General features: G+C 45.0%; 1 protein-coding gene across 6 annotated transcripts in view; it reads right to left on the reverse strand.

The window, feature by feature from the left end:
• pcsk5b (proprotein convertase subtilisin/kexin type 5b) overlaps positions 1–15,062 on the reverse strand; it is a 75,313-nt gene that overhangs the window by 48,269 nt on the left and 11,982 nt on the right. For all 6 annotated transcript variants that reach the window (XM_072708099.1, XM_072708100.1, XM_072708098.1 and 3 more), the window contains exons 3-6: positions 12,086–12,199; positions 7,705–7,848; positions 6,112–6,188; positions 121–209 (exon numbers count right to left, since the gene is read on the reverse strand). In XM_072708099.1, coding sequence (XP_072564200.1) covers positions 121–209; positions 6,112–6,188; positions 7,705–7,848; positions 12,086–12,199 — 424 coding nt within the window. The remainder of the gene's footprint in view (positions 1–120; positions 210–6,111; positions 6,189–7,704; positions 7,849–12,085; positions 12,200–15,062) is intronic.

The following is a 15,062-nucleotide window of genomic DNA, read 5'->3' on the forward strand; positions in this document are numbered from 1 at the left end:
CCCACCGTTCCCAGGGATCCGTTCCCATCAAGACAGCTACCTGCTGCCTGGTCCCCAATGACAAGTAGCAGCAGGCTCCCCCGGAGGGCAGGGAGGGTACTGCAGTGCAAAGACACTCACCACCGATCTTCGCGTTGTAAGCAATTCCCACGGTGCAGTGCGAGTTGTTCGCAGAAGCGGCCACTTCCCCGGCGCACCGAGTGCCGTGCCTGGTGGGCGACAAGGATGGCGATACGGTGGTCGAGGAGTGAAGTGGGTAGGCCGACCATGCCAGTATCATGTGACAGAACAAGGAACATACTGCAAACATCTTAGCACAACGTGATAATTTCACAAGAGAAGCAGTTATTTTGGTGTAAGGACACTGACACAGAGCAAATTTCAGTGCATTAGCCACCTCCCCTGAAAGCTTTGTGCGGCCATCATCTCCCCGCCATACATCTGCTTTAGACATTTCACGACAGTAAAAGCTAATACTTCCACTTCAGCGCTAGTTAAAAAAAATCAAGTGTGAAGTGTGAGTGGCCCTTTTCAGATCTCCTTCAATGAAACGGCGGTTTTCGTTAACAGACACTGCTTAACAAGGGGTTAATGCTCTTTAAAACTATGGGGGACAAAAGCTTCCTTAATGAGGTCAAAGGTTGGCAAAGCTTTTACACGATTATGAGGCATCCACCCAATGGGGGGGGGGGGCTGGGTTAGACCACTGACTGATGGGAAACCCCCGCCGGGGCTGCTGAAGGCAGGGCCGAAGCGTGAAGCCTTTCCGGACCACACAGCACCAGCGCCGTTCCTTTTTGTTTTTTGGCAGCCCACTCCGAGGATTCAGGGGACACTTTGATGTCAGCGACGCCGCTCTGGTGCACCCGTGTGTATCACTGTGTGTGTGTGTGTTTGTGTGTGTGTGTGTGTCTGCACTGGGTGGCCTCTTGGGCTATTCAGAGGTTGCCCATTGAGGACGAACAAGAGAGCCCGTCATTTGCAATGGCATTACCCTCATTGTGAGCACCCCGCTCCAGCCCCACCCACCGCCATACTAGCACCTGTCACGGGGCCTCATTACCCCTTTCCAAAGCCATTACGCTCTCGTTAGTGGGCATTCATATCAGCATGTGGGGGACACGACTCTGAAGATATAATACAGTGCGGATTCGGCCTGCCCCATGGAGCAGCTACCCATGATCCCTCCTGCAGTGTTTTACGGCTAAGCGACCAGGTGACGTTTCACCAAAACTACCGTTAAGCAGTTTGCAAGTCAATATAAAAAGAGTCAGGAAAACGTCACAAATTAAATATTTCCCTACATTCTGGCTTTGTAATATAAACGTGCACCCAATCACTCTGTCATTATCACCCCATTTTAATTCCACCAGGTTATCAAGATAACCGATTCACATTCTACATGATAGCAGTCTGACCTGAAAATGCTAACTCATACAGCGTGGATTTCAGGAAGTGCGGACCAACACCACATGCCTCAATAAGCAAACAAACAAGATTATTAGTTAAAAAATATATATATATTTTTTTTTTCTAATCTTGCAGATTCTTACACATTTATCCATGACCATAATTAATGTTAAAAGAACAGGATTAAAGTTCCTACCACAACTAAGATAATATGCTGCTACAAAATTATATGTCACGCCTCAACACATGCATTTAGATTCGGTGCGGCACACTCGTGCACCCCCCTGCAGACTGCTCCGTGCACATCCATCACCATCTCCGCTAGTGAAACTCACCAACCTGCATAAAGCTCTTCCCTGACTGAAGGAAACACTCACCTTCTCAGGGCAGCTGTGCTCTGATCTGCAAATGTGTTACTTGCCTAGATTGTTTGGAATATCAAATCAGGAACACATCTATGCCCAATAATGTGAGACGGGACAATTACTTCAGAACCGGGAACCTTTTCACAAGTCAAAGTAAGAACCACAAATATAAAAGCATCCATTTCCCGCAACTGCTTATTTAACGCAGGACTACAGTGAACTGAAACATGCTTAATAGCGAGGACAATGCCTGCTGAAGCGCTATAGGAAATTCTGTGTCCCCAGGATAGTCGCAAGTATTGGCAGGCTGGTGATCCATTTTGAAGGCCTGCACTAGAACCTGTGAATCTGGCCTTCGGCTCAGCCTCACACTGCCGTCAGAAAACAGCCATAAAGTTTTTTACTGTGTTCCCAGGATATCTGAGGTACGTGCGAGAGCATGACACGAGACCGTCACCATGGTCCACAGCTACAAGGTTCACATCTCACTCGAGACCAAACAAACGGTCATGAATTGGAAAACACAGGACCAGAAGTGAGATTAAATTAACATAGTAACAGTTTTGCAAAATACATATCATTCACTGCACAGAACATATCCGTTACATTATTCGCTTAGTGAATGTTGTCTGTCTGAAGCAGTTTGGACAAGTTACAGTCCATTCTATTTGCCCTATTGGTGTTACACAACCAAATATTTATTGAATTAATCCAAGTTAAGTATTTTCCTCACAGAACGCCATATTTTCTGCTTTACCACTCTGTAATACAAACTTCTCACGCAAAAGGATCCTTAGGACGGATACTTGACATTGCCTGGAGAAAGTCAGCAGAGGCCTATCCTGGGGCAGATGAAAACAGCTGCAGCAAAAATGAAACACTCGCGTAAATATTTTGAAAATGAAGGAAAACATCCATATCTACAAGGGGCTGCACACAGCGGTCTCACCACGTTATCGGTCAAACATGTCCGGCGAGATATTCAGAGTCGGGAGAGCGGGTCAGACGACGGCAAACCACAGCCTCCGACAGCGAGCAGCTGAGAAGACCTGGCGTATGTGACGACTGTCAACGTTGCCGTGACGACCAGCAATCTTCCTTCCAACACAAACACAGACGGGCTGTGTCGGTCCCGCCAAGTGGCCAGAGGTTATTTCACAACCCTCAATTGAATTCCGGAGCCAGGAGTACGCTTTCTGTCCTAGATAATACATAATGACCGTAACTGTGTGTATTCTTCAACTCGATCTCCAGCAGAGGATAATACGCTTTCATGGAGGCACTTCCAAGGTTCCTGCTCGATTATGATCACTGGAAACACTGGGCGGCTGCTGTAGCCCCGGCATCACGCTGGCCTCCCCGTCCCGCACGTCCACCAAGGGCCAAATCCGCCCTTTCTCCTCTCGTCACGGTCCCATGCTGTTTCAGTCCCCTCAAATGACAGCTCGGCAATCGTTTAATGCGACATGGGAGAGGGGAGCAGACGCACGGAGCTCCCTGACAACAGTTCAAGTGGGAACAACGTCAACATTTGTATCCCCAGGAAGTCGATTTCGGGAATCTTTCCAAAAGCCCAAGGGGGGGGACATGGACGCCACAGCCCACAAACACTCCACTCCAGATGGACGCGTCCCCCCACGGGGAGACTCACGCCTGTATTTTTGTCCTTTACATACGGGCTTCCCTCAAACTCACATACTCCTCAGACCCTCCACCATATCAGCTATCTACACACAAGTCGAAATACTACATGTGAACAATACAGTCCCCGTGCAGAGGGGCATAGTTAAGTTGAAAGAAACCCCTAAGGTGCCCAAGCAGAACGTAATACCACACATACACACGTTATGCTGAAGTGAGGCTGAAAGCCAGCTCGTTAATTAAGTGGCTGCATAAGACGCTTTACACTGTACTTCATATTGCGAGTAAAGCTGACTGAACAGTTAAAGAAAATGTTTAAGGCTATTTATCTGGGAAGGAAGTGCATCTTTGCACAGAATTTAAGATTAGAACATATGCAAATGTACAGAAAGGGGGAAAAAAATTCTTTTGTTCTCCAAAAAGTCACTGATATATTGTTGGATGGTTAGAATATCACTACTTTGGTTCCCTAACCTCCCCTCAGGGGCAACCTAGGCATTCCATGTATTTGTTAAATTTCACCACCAGCTCATTTAATTTAACTTAATTAGCTAAATAACTAAGTAGCTAGTGGTTGAGTCAAAAAATATTTTGAGGTACTGGACAGTTGCTGCAAACGCTGGGGAGATTTTAGGAGAGGTTTCGAAATGGATAAACATAGTATTCTACAAGCATTTTCCGTTTTGGGGAGGGGTGAGATAAACTCTTTGACATGATTGAGTTGGCAATTTGTTTCAAATTTCCCCCTACAGCTTTTCCAGGGTCTCCCTTATCCAAATCAGAAGCCAGAGTTCTGGCACAGAGACGTCAGAATGATAGAACACGGCACGCAGGTCGCCACGGCGACGGTGTCAGCTTCACACCTCGAGCATGATGGCCATGCAGGTCCAATTCCCCCCTCGCAAACTCTCCTTGTGCCCCCATTCCTCCTCTGCCAGCCGACAGAGGGATCTGTGAATGGGGGGGGTGGTTGTCCAGGCTGGCTGTAATGCTTCGACGACCCCCGCTAAACCAAAGCTCTACATCACCTGACATATGGAAGGTCAGCCAACAGACACAATACTATAACATTCATAATGTGATCTACTGTGGTCACTCAAACATTAACAAGCCAGCAACAGGAATGGTCACAGTGCCAGAAAGTACATTCTGTTCTTTTGGGGGGGGGGGGGGGGGTGTCTATAATGTTATTATATCCAATGTGTATTATATGGAATGTCTCTATAAAACGTTGACTACAAAGAAATTAAGATGTAATGCACCTTTTTGTAATCCATAAAATATGTAACTGGGAATCACTAGAGAAATGAGTAAACGAACATCAACATGATCACACGCACACGGCATTTTAGCGTTAATTATCCTGTCTGAATATGAAAGGATTAGCCAAATTATAATATCCAATCAGCAAAGGCCACTGCACTTTTGAGCCATGAAAGGGATTAGAGGTCCACCGCCACCCCCCACCTCACCCCCGAGAAGAGTTTCTAAAAATCAGGAAGTGACAGAGTTTAGGGGGTTAGCACATTTCCCTGGGGGAGATTTCTTCATCCGCAGGTCACCTTCAAGCAAACACCGGAAATTATCTTGCCAGGAAAAACACCCAGAAACTCAGTCGCAATCCAAAATCTCTACCGCAAAAAATAAAACAAAAAAAAATAAAATTACAAAATAAAGGCTACAGATAAAAGACATTATTTTACAACCCTATTCTTCAGTGGGACGCAGTACAAACAAAAACGTACTTAATTCTTTTAAGAGGACCCTAACCAAAATCTAATTAGTAGAAATTATACACATTCAGGGACAAATCCAATGAAAAAAGGAAACAAGCACTTTGAAAATACCATCCAATCAATTTCAGGGGGAAAAAAATGCCAATTTGTCAGAAGAAATGAGAGAAATAAATGAACAGGAACTAAATGGCTGGGATATGAACCTTGTTGTGTGTGTGTGTGTGTGTGTGTGCGTGCGTGTGTGCGTGTGTGTGTGTGTGTGTGTGTGCGCGCGCTGTCAAACGTAAAATCCACCATGATAATCATGTGACTGATAAATGTGGCAGAAATGCCGGGGTAAGGAGAAGCCCGATTCCAGGAACCTCAGATGATAGGACTGTGATGGAAGATATATACCAGCAGCAAGAGAAAGGCAGAGGGGGTACTGGGGGGGGCTGCCCACCATCCATCTCCAACATGGCATATTTATAAAAGGCCTGTCTCTTTAAGAAAACATAGCGCTATTAGGGATGAAACGCGTGCCAAAGCATTTCAGCCCTAACCGTCCAAAAAACAGTGTAACAGCCAAACTGGCAGAGGCTCACAAGGCGAGAGTTGGCCACATTTACACAGCAGAGAAACGGACGAAGCTGCAGTCACAACTTATGCTATGTTCCCGTAATAAAAACACATTCAGGGAAAAGCGCATTCAGGGAAAGACTTGCAAAACGTATCAGGTTCAATGATCCGGTCGGCTTCACGGATACGCCTGACACAGAGGCGACCGAGTTACGTAACGGGTCAGAGGCCGGCCGCTTCTCCCACAAACCCTGGCAAACACGCGAACCTGGAGATCCACAGCAGAGGGCAGCGCTGGCCGGGCGGGTAGCGGCGCCCAGTGCGCTGCAGCGGGGGAGCCGGCCGGTGGCCATTACGTAACATTCTAGAAAGCCTGCGATGGTTCCTCTGGCAGGACTCACTTGTTCTCGTTACTGGCATCATATCGCGGCATTGGATCCAGGTCGTTCCCGTTGACATCATAGCTGGCCTGTGTGTCCTGAAACAGAGAAACGCATGGAAGGTTATAATGGGGGGGGGCGCACTCCAGGCGATAATATAGCCCGAAGACCCCTATCCCCATTTGAAAAGGGGGTAGGATCTGACACTCTTTCAACACAGAAAATTACATTTCTAATGCGTTTTTTCCCCCATTATTACTCTCGATTTACTCAAATGCGATTTATGAATATGTATGAATCACCTTAAAATGTACTGGAAAGCACTACAGTCGGCATATGTGGCTGTCCCCATCAGGCAAGGGCTATTTGAGTCCGAGCCGACAGACTGGACAGCTTCTAACTGGAGGATCAAAGTCCACTCAGAGGTGCCTAAATGTGGCCTTCGGTTTGGCCAAGATAACCTAGTGGGCTTGCGGCCTGATGAACTCCCCCCCCCACCCCCCATCCCGGACTCACAGCTGCAGCATTAGGCACAGGAATCAGTAAGCTGTCAGAAGGAATCCCTTCACCCGCTGGGCCTCAGCGGAGCCTCCAGCAAGGACTTCTATACAGCACAAAAACTCCCCTTTCACACCTTTTAAGCAGCAGTATCATGAATGAAGAAATTCTGAAGAAGTCCCTCGCTTGCTGGAACAGGGCTTTCAAAAGGAGACCCGCAGCCGGCAACTGCACGGACTTAAATCAATTTTCAACACTGCACTAGCACATAAATTGCTGAATACTTCTCATTGTTACAGACTGAAAAACATTTTAGGTCTCAAGCCTCTGAAACTACATCATTTAAGCACTGAAGCTGCATGTAATAACTCAAAATGCTACATCTTAACACATTTCAAAATATTTGACAGGGATGAATTGCTTTCAGGGCATAAAACCCTTATAAATCACAATTAAAAGCTGCCATTAGATTTACAGCAAGCAGCACACTCCTACCCCTCAGCACCAAACTCTTCCAGAACGCAAAGTCCTAAAGTCCTAAAGACTTAAGTGCATCTTCAGAGGACTTTAAACAACTGAACCGCAGGCAGCACTTTATTTCAACTCAAAAGTGATAAGTGAGGGAAGCGAAAGCTGATATCAAAATTCCCCGTGTACCCAAACTGGGGGGCGGAGTCTTCCTCACTCCAAGCCTTGGACAGGCTGCGGTAGAAAACGAGCTGGGGACATACAGAGCTGAGTGGGAGGCACGCGGAGAGCTAGGATAATAATCAGCTTCATGTGCACTTAATGGAGGCCTCGTGAGAAGGAGGCTGGTGCACGAAGACACAAAAAGGAAAAAACGGGGAGAAGCCGCATCACACGGTGCTTAGGGGACTGAGGGCTGCTCCTGATTGGCTGACGCAGCAGAGAAGCAAAAGCGGATAACGGGGGTAGTACAAAGTCACAGAAAATCCATCAGAGCAGGCTGAGCAAAAGCAGGTGCAATGACATGGGGGGAGGACCCAAAAAATAAAAGTAATTTAATAAAAGGTAGAGCGCACATCAGCTCCCCATTTAGTTAGTGTTTTTTTGCAAAAAAAAAAAAAATCCCAGACACGGCAGCTCGAGACTTACGTAGTTCTGCACAAGGTCAGGATGGTTTCTTTCAATGCCATCATCCAGAATGGTGACGACCACATTCTTTCCAGTATAGCCCCTATTCCACGCCCCCATGATGTTCATGTCAGACTGGCAGTTGTGGACGTCGTCGTTGCAGTGCTGTGGGTACAGAGGGGGGATGCAGAGACAATGCTTAATGAGAAGCAGACATGAACCACAGAAGCACTAAAGGATTAAATGCAGACACATTAGCAGATCACACATCTAGCCTATCAGAGGAATGAAGCTGGAAGCAGACCAAGAGATTTCAGAGACACGAATCAAAGCAGGAGAATGCCTTAGAGCCATCTCTGAAGAGATACCCTACACTGGCAAAGTGGGCCATCTCTGGGCAGATCTCTTACCTGCACGGTCCTGGGACTTGAACGGGGGGATTCAGATACTTTATAAAGATAACTGGCTCAGCAATGTTTTGTCCAAGATAAAAGCTCAGATTGTGTTGGATTATCCATTATCCAAGCCTGAAAATCAGCTTTGTTTGTGGCACTTGAGAGACACATGAGGGCCATTCCTGGAACTATCTACATAAAACATCTATGGACGATGGTTTTGTACCCAAAGACGAACACATATTATTAAGCTTTTCTGCAAGCACACTGCATGCAATAAAAAGGTAAAGATATATGTTAAAGCAAAACACACAAATAGATGTTTGTACTACAGCGTTGGGTCTAGGAACCTATAGGCACTTTCCCACTGTTGTTCAGGTTTCTGGTTCCTAGTTCCTGGGCCAACTCGACCGGGGACTTTTGTAGTTCCTGACCACTTTCCTTTATGCTTAATGCGCATGGGAGACGCAAAAAGCTCATAAGTCGCACGTAATTTCTGACTAAAACTACACCACCACCCCAAAACCAAGAAAAACGAACAAGTTGTTTTGTTAGTTATCAGGGGATCAATTGCATGGTCCAAAAATAAGGGACAAATCACATTTAATTAATATTTTATTTATAGGACTCACTACAAGTTTATACTTCATTATTAAATCTGGCCAACAGGTCAATCTTTTGTTTTCCACAGAATAAAAAAATTATGTAGTGTTACCCCACTAATAAGAATTGGAAACCAGCAATATTAGAAGTATGTTGGTTATCGATCGAATTTTGCAATGCATAAATATGGAGACAAGTAAAAATGTTGCATTAATTAGGTTTAATGCATTAAATGTAATTGAGGTAGAACAATTTTTGCTCCACTACTTCCATCCCTTTTTCCCATACTTCCGCGTAACTTCCAAGTTAGTGCTGATGCTTGTGGTCAACCAATCAGCACAGTTTATAGGTATAAGCCCCACCCAATAGTTCCTGTTCAGAGAAAAGTATCTACTCTAGATACCAAACAAGGTTCTTCACTGCAACCAAGTTCCTGTGGTGGGAATAGAAGTTTCTGAAAAAGGTTTTGGGGCTTCATTAATAAAGGCTTTGTGCAAATAAAATAGACATGAAACATTCATACGCACATTTTGGATTTATGAAGGCGCAACATAAGCATAACATACCCTGAAAAAGTTTGCACATTTATAAATGGTCTGGAGCAGTTGTAAGAACATTTTGGAGGAAACAAAAGAATGACATTTATAGGTCAGATAGAAATTCATATCTGAGTAGCATTCACAGTTAGTTTTAGTGCTTGGAGAAATGCACGTTCATAAATACAAAAATATTTTTACTATATCCGATACGCAATTAACATTCAGCATTAGTTGTTTTAATGAATAAATTTTATACCAATACTTTTACTGCATGAAATGTAGGCCTAGATTAGATATGTATGTACTGAAAAGTCGAAGTACATATCGGCACCAAAATGTCTGCAGCCACACATACATCACCCCTATTTCACCAGCCTCATAGAATAGACGAACACTGGTTCAATTGATCTTAAGTCCATTTTTAAGAATTTTGTCTTCATCCCGCTGGTTGAACTGACCACACTTACAGTAGCAGTTACATTCTGCCATTCGGCTTTTTTTTTTTCTTTTAATGAGAAATCAATGTTTCCCCTTGATTGGAGGTCCATTGTCTCTGAAATGGCATCGCAGATGTAGGATGTGCGTGTTTATATGTACATGTGGCTAATTTGCATTGCCAAAGTAGGGTAATTAGTGGGCGGGAACGCTCCGGCCTCTAAGGCAAGCGGACATGCAAATGTTTCTCTGATGCATGAGATTTATAAGCCATACGTTTTACATCGTGGTTTACGCAAGGTCTTATAAATCAGACTTCTAGTTTTCGTAGGGACATTCTCCCTCAGCGAGAATTTACCAACATTTTTTATAAGTGAGACCTCTGGCGCTTGATAAAAGTTGCTGCGGTGTGAAAGTGCCTTACAGTATGTGAGGAACCAGAAAAGCAGTGAAAGGAGTAACATACTATGTGGCATCTGTCATAAATTCATGGTTGCATCACACTAATAGGGCTGGACACAATTAAACTGTTTGATTCACGCCCTGTCAGTTCATGTACATAATTCTTCCCATTTGTCAATGTGACACATTGGGTTGAGCCACGCAAGTTCTGACACTGGAGGACACTCAAGTCTGACGTATGAGAGGACACTGCCCCCCCCCCCCCCCCCCCCCGACCGGGATGTGTTTGTGCTCTTCATGTTGCCCTTTATTGATCTTTTTTTATTTAAAAAAACAATAAATAAAAAATAAGTGTTTCTGTTTCCTGACGCAACCAACAGTCCATGTGTTTGTGCTTCTCTTGACTTGAATAAGAAGCAAAGCAGCACAGCCTATAAATCTAATTACCACAGTGGTTTATTTCCATTAGTTCTGGGATTGAGATTTATAGCTGAGGCAGAACATTCTTCAGACTCTTACACAAAGTCTGACAAGATGACCATTTTTAAAATGTCAGATGATACATTGCATACTTGTTAAAAAAAAAAAAAAAGAGATTCAATATTTATTTCTACTCTTACTTTGAAAAACAGAAATTACATTGCAGGGTCCACATCCAAGCCTGTGATAGCCAGGGTGCCCGGCAGACCATCTCCGGCACATTCTGGCTGCTTTGGAAGCCCGGTCATTTCTGGTAACGCTCAGTCATTACACAGAGTTATTGAGCATTTGCTTCCCTGAACTGAAATGTCAGGATCCATCCAACGTGTCCCACCGCCTCACTAGGTACATAACCAGCAGACATGTTCAGAGTCCAAATCCTCAAATGCAACAAACAGTTTGTTCACCTTGTACATTTAACGTGAGGTTCATACTTTGACCAGAATGTGCGCGTTAATGATTGTTCAGATTGTACTTGCTGGCAGGGGAAAGCGACCCTTTGAGTTCAACCGGAGAGGGCAGCACTGCATATTTACAGCCACTAAAAACGAATTTCCTATTTCATTACCTATCACTGTGCCTAATAAACACCAATAAACAGTGATGTCACAAGCCGCTACATTTATTTCACACTTGCTGCTACATTTATTTCACACTTCACCATCCGATTTTAAAGGCGAAGGTTTTGGCTCAGAATGATTCCAGCAGCCCACCCTCATCTTGATTGGGGCTGACTTTGTACCTTATGAATAGCTGTGCCCTTCACTGGGAAGCAAATCCCCTTCGACGGAGATCCCTCCCTCCCTCTCCCCCCCAACCCCCACCTACAGCTCCCCACTAGAGCAGAAGTAACGTGTGCATCTATCCTCATCAAGGATAAGACCAATGACAGATGCGACAGTGAATGAGGCCGCAAAAGAAAGGAGAGAAGCTAAAGAGTGAGGGACAGCGAACACGTGAATGAGGGCAGTGAGGCAAATGAGTGACCGGCAATGTCTTCGTTACAGAGGAATGCGTGAACCATCTCAGGAATAGAGAGATCCCGGAGAAGGCCGCTCCCACGTCTGGGACAACCTTACCGCCCCTTTAAAGGATCACGACCCCAAGCTTTCCTACACCACATATTTTTTTTAAGAATCAGAGGTCAGTGGCACAATCGACCAAAAATGATCCCGGGAATTCCCATTACTGACTGCCCTGGGCTATTTTTATATATAATTTAAAAAAAAAAAAAACACAAAATTTTCAGTTGTGCACACAGAAGCACCATGTCTTCTTCGCAAGTCCGTCCATGTAGTCTGAGCACGACAAATGAAAACTCATTCCAGGAGGATCCTCCCGCAGGCCGTAAGAAATTACAGTCTCTCTTCCGCAGAAAGCAGCGCACAGCTTGGACGACGCAAGGAAACCAAGCCGTCGTTTTTCTGGCCCGGCGAGGACGAAGACATTGCCGAAGCCCTCTCGTGTCTCACACACACACACACACACACACACACACACACACACACACACACACACACACAGTCGAGGGGGAGGAGAGACACTTACGATATACCACATGCTAGTCCACTTGGCATCGTTGAAGTAGATGGACTGGGAAGGGCCGGCTTTATAATCCCGTTTTACCCTGCGCTTGACCACCTGCTGCTGGATCCACTCCACCTGCCAAGAGAAAGCAGAAGGAGCTGCATCACACCAGCCTCAGCATGAGAGACGCAGGCAGCCACGCACCTGCGTAGGGACTCAGAAGCTGGGAAGGGGGCAGAAGCCTGTTTAAAACTTTGTCCGAGTCCTGAAAGCGAGGATCAGGTAGACTGGCTTTGCCAAGAAAAACGAAGGCAAACTGGACAGCCCTACTGGGACTGAAGATTGCCAGCTAGTCGTTAAAGAAAGAGAAAGACAACGGAAAAGTACCACATTGTACGGATCGGGACTCTGGCTCTCACTGCAAGAGTGGGAGCTGTGCTGGGGAAGACAAGACGACCGTTACTTGGTTCTGCTGGGTGGGGGTGCACTCAAAGTAGTGTACAATGGTTCCAGGCAAACTCTCTCAATAGAGGATAATGGGTTCCGCTTTCAAATGCACAGACAAGAGAAGATAGTCTGAAAAATGCTGTACTTCCTGGGTTCCAAAAAGAATAGAACAGATATTTCTCACAAGAAGACTGCCTTTACTACCATTGCAACTTTACAGTTACAATTAGAAGCCCACACCGACAGAGCAGTGATGCCTGTCCAATACATCAATAAATACCAGCTAAATTGTACCGGAATGTCCTGCTTGAAATTCCACTAGAGAGCAATTAGAACAGTCCGGCTATCGATATGTTCCTATAGTAATGGTGCTGTCAGAGCCAAAATTGCAACGCCTTCCACGGCAGCTTAATTCCGTCTTATCCATGCTGTTCTGTTATCAAGCACACATCTCACCAGTCAGTCAGTGCTTTATTGAAACTGTTACAACAGACACAAGCTGTTCATATAAAAAAAGCCTTTGGAACAGGGGCAAGGGGTAGAGCAGAGATTAAGGCCATTTAACTTGTAATCTGAAGGGTGCTGGGTCACCAGAGCCGAGTGCTCGACTACGGAACGTCCAGCTGCGTTACAAAGGTACCACTTTATATAACCTTCAGTTGGTGACTGTTTCTAAAACATGACAATCACAGCTCAGCAGCGACGAAAGCAGAGGGCAGAGGCCTCTAGACACCCAAAGAGTGAGTACAGTAATGCAAAAACTTTATTTTTAAGATTGCTCATTTTTCAAACGGCAAACTCATTATCTGTCAGCTTAGTAGTAGAACCGGGGGGGTCAGGGTCCACAACCAGAGCATAGAGTTGGTGTACTTACTCAGACAATAAGCTTGCAGAACCTGCAGCTTCTGGTAAAATAACTAAAAATAAATTCAGACATTAAAATTACTCTTTGCACATCGTGATTTTTAAAATTCTGACGCAACTGGGACTTCCCATTTGCTCCTGGATTTCAGGACGTATCTAACCATGGCAAACATTGACTACATCTGGTGTGTTTTAAACACCCAAGTTCACGGGTCCCTCTGGACTCCCTGGAAGTGAAGCCCATCTCGTCAGCTGCTGCACCATCCCATCTTCATGTCTCGTTCCCATGAGGACGTTGGCCGAAGGCAACATGGCCATCAGCGTGGCCGGACCTGACCTGGACTCTCTCGGGGCCCGTGGCTAGAAAATGATGACACACACTTTTGCTGGTTGTCAACAAAAGCTGTTCAAAATTTTCCAGCCGTGACTACAATACACTATAGTGTAAAATTTGTGTCACCGTTCAACCTCCGAGTCAGAACCAATCAGCATGAGCGTAACATCAGTGTGTCTGGAGCAGGTCTCACTGCTGTAAGGGTGACAGTCTGTCTCAGGAGGCACCAAAAAGAGGCAAGAGAGCCATGCTGGATGAGTCGGCGATGCAGTGACCATACTTTAGTACCAGGGGCAAGCAGAACACAGGCAAACCCTCAGAGATCACTGCGATTCCATGCTGTGGCCAGCCAGCCTCCCGAATCAGACCTCACACACCAGATATGGATTCTGATTCCCAGGAGCTGATGGTCATTGTCCCGTGCCTGTGAATTTATAAAAACTGGCACAACAGAGTGTCTACGCCGTGGCTGGTTTCCAACATAACAAACAAACATAAACATAAGCTCAGAGGGTGCAGGCATGACAGAATGAAGGGCCTTGATTTAGGATTTTGCTGGCATCGACTCTTTGTGTGGAAACGCTATAATTGTTTTACTCAGACGCTGGTATTTAAGCTGCCATAACCCTTTGATAAACGCGATCGGTTTTGAGCCGAGCTCAGGGTGATTACCGTCGCATTAGCAAACACTGGGACAACTCAGGTTGCCTGCATTTATTTAATGAAAATTATTCTAAATGCAACACAAAGGAAGCTGACAAAAAGGTGAGGATACCAAATTCTTCTAACGTATAAATCAGAGATGTGAGCGCGGAGCCTGGTCATACATTTTAACAACCCTGAGCTATTAGTTAAGTTCTCCCCAAACGAGCTTGACGGGCCTCCTCTCATTTCTAAATTTCTTATGTTCTTATGTCAAGAACAATGCAACGTACAACAAGTCAATAAAAAAGACAAAGGGATAATATAATAATGTTTTAGTGTGAAACACATTGTACTGCAAGCTTATTACTATAAAGACTATAAAGGGTGATTTGGGATGTACAAACAATACCAAATCAGTCAGTCACAATAGTTTTAGATCACAGGCATTAAGTTTAAGATACTATTCTCTTCTAGGGTTGAACTGGGTGGTTTTACAAGCCCCCAAATCATAAAATTAATGAGTCTAGAAGAGCAAATGAAACAAGGAAAAAAAAAACGAATTTGAGTTTTTCTTCAGAACAAAAACTATGGAAAATGACTTTCTGGACTATTGTCTCCAAATGGAAATGACAATGGTGTGGGTGTGGTTTCCTACCCTCTCGTGAAGAAATTCTGATTTGGCACAGAGTTTTTAAAAAGCCAGTCACA

The sequence above is a fragment of the Paramormyrops kingsleyae genome, chromosome 2 (genome assembly GCF_048594095.1).
Source record: "Paramormyrops kingsleyae isolate MSU_618 chromosome 2, PKINGS_0.4, whole genome shotgun sequence".
In the NCBI taxonomy this organism is placed as follows: domain Eukaryota; kingdom Metazoa; phylum Chordata; class Actinopteri; order Osteoglossiformes; family Mormyridae; genus Paramormyrops; species Paramormyrops kingsleyae.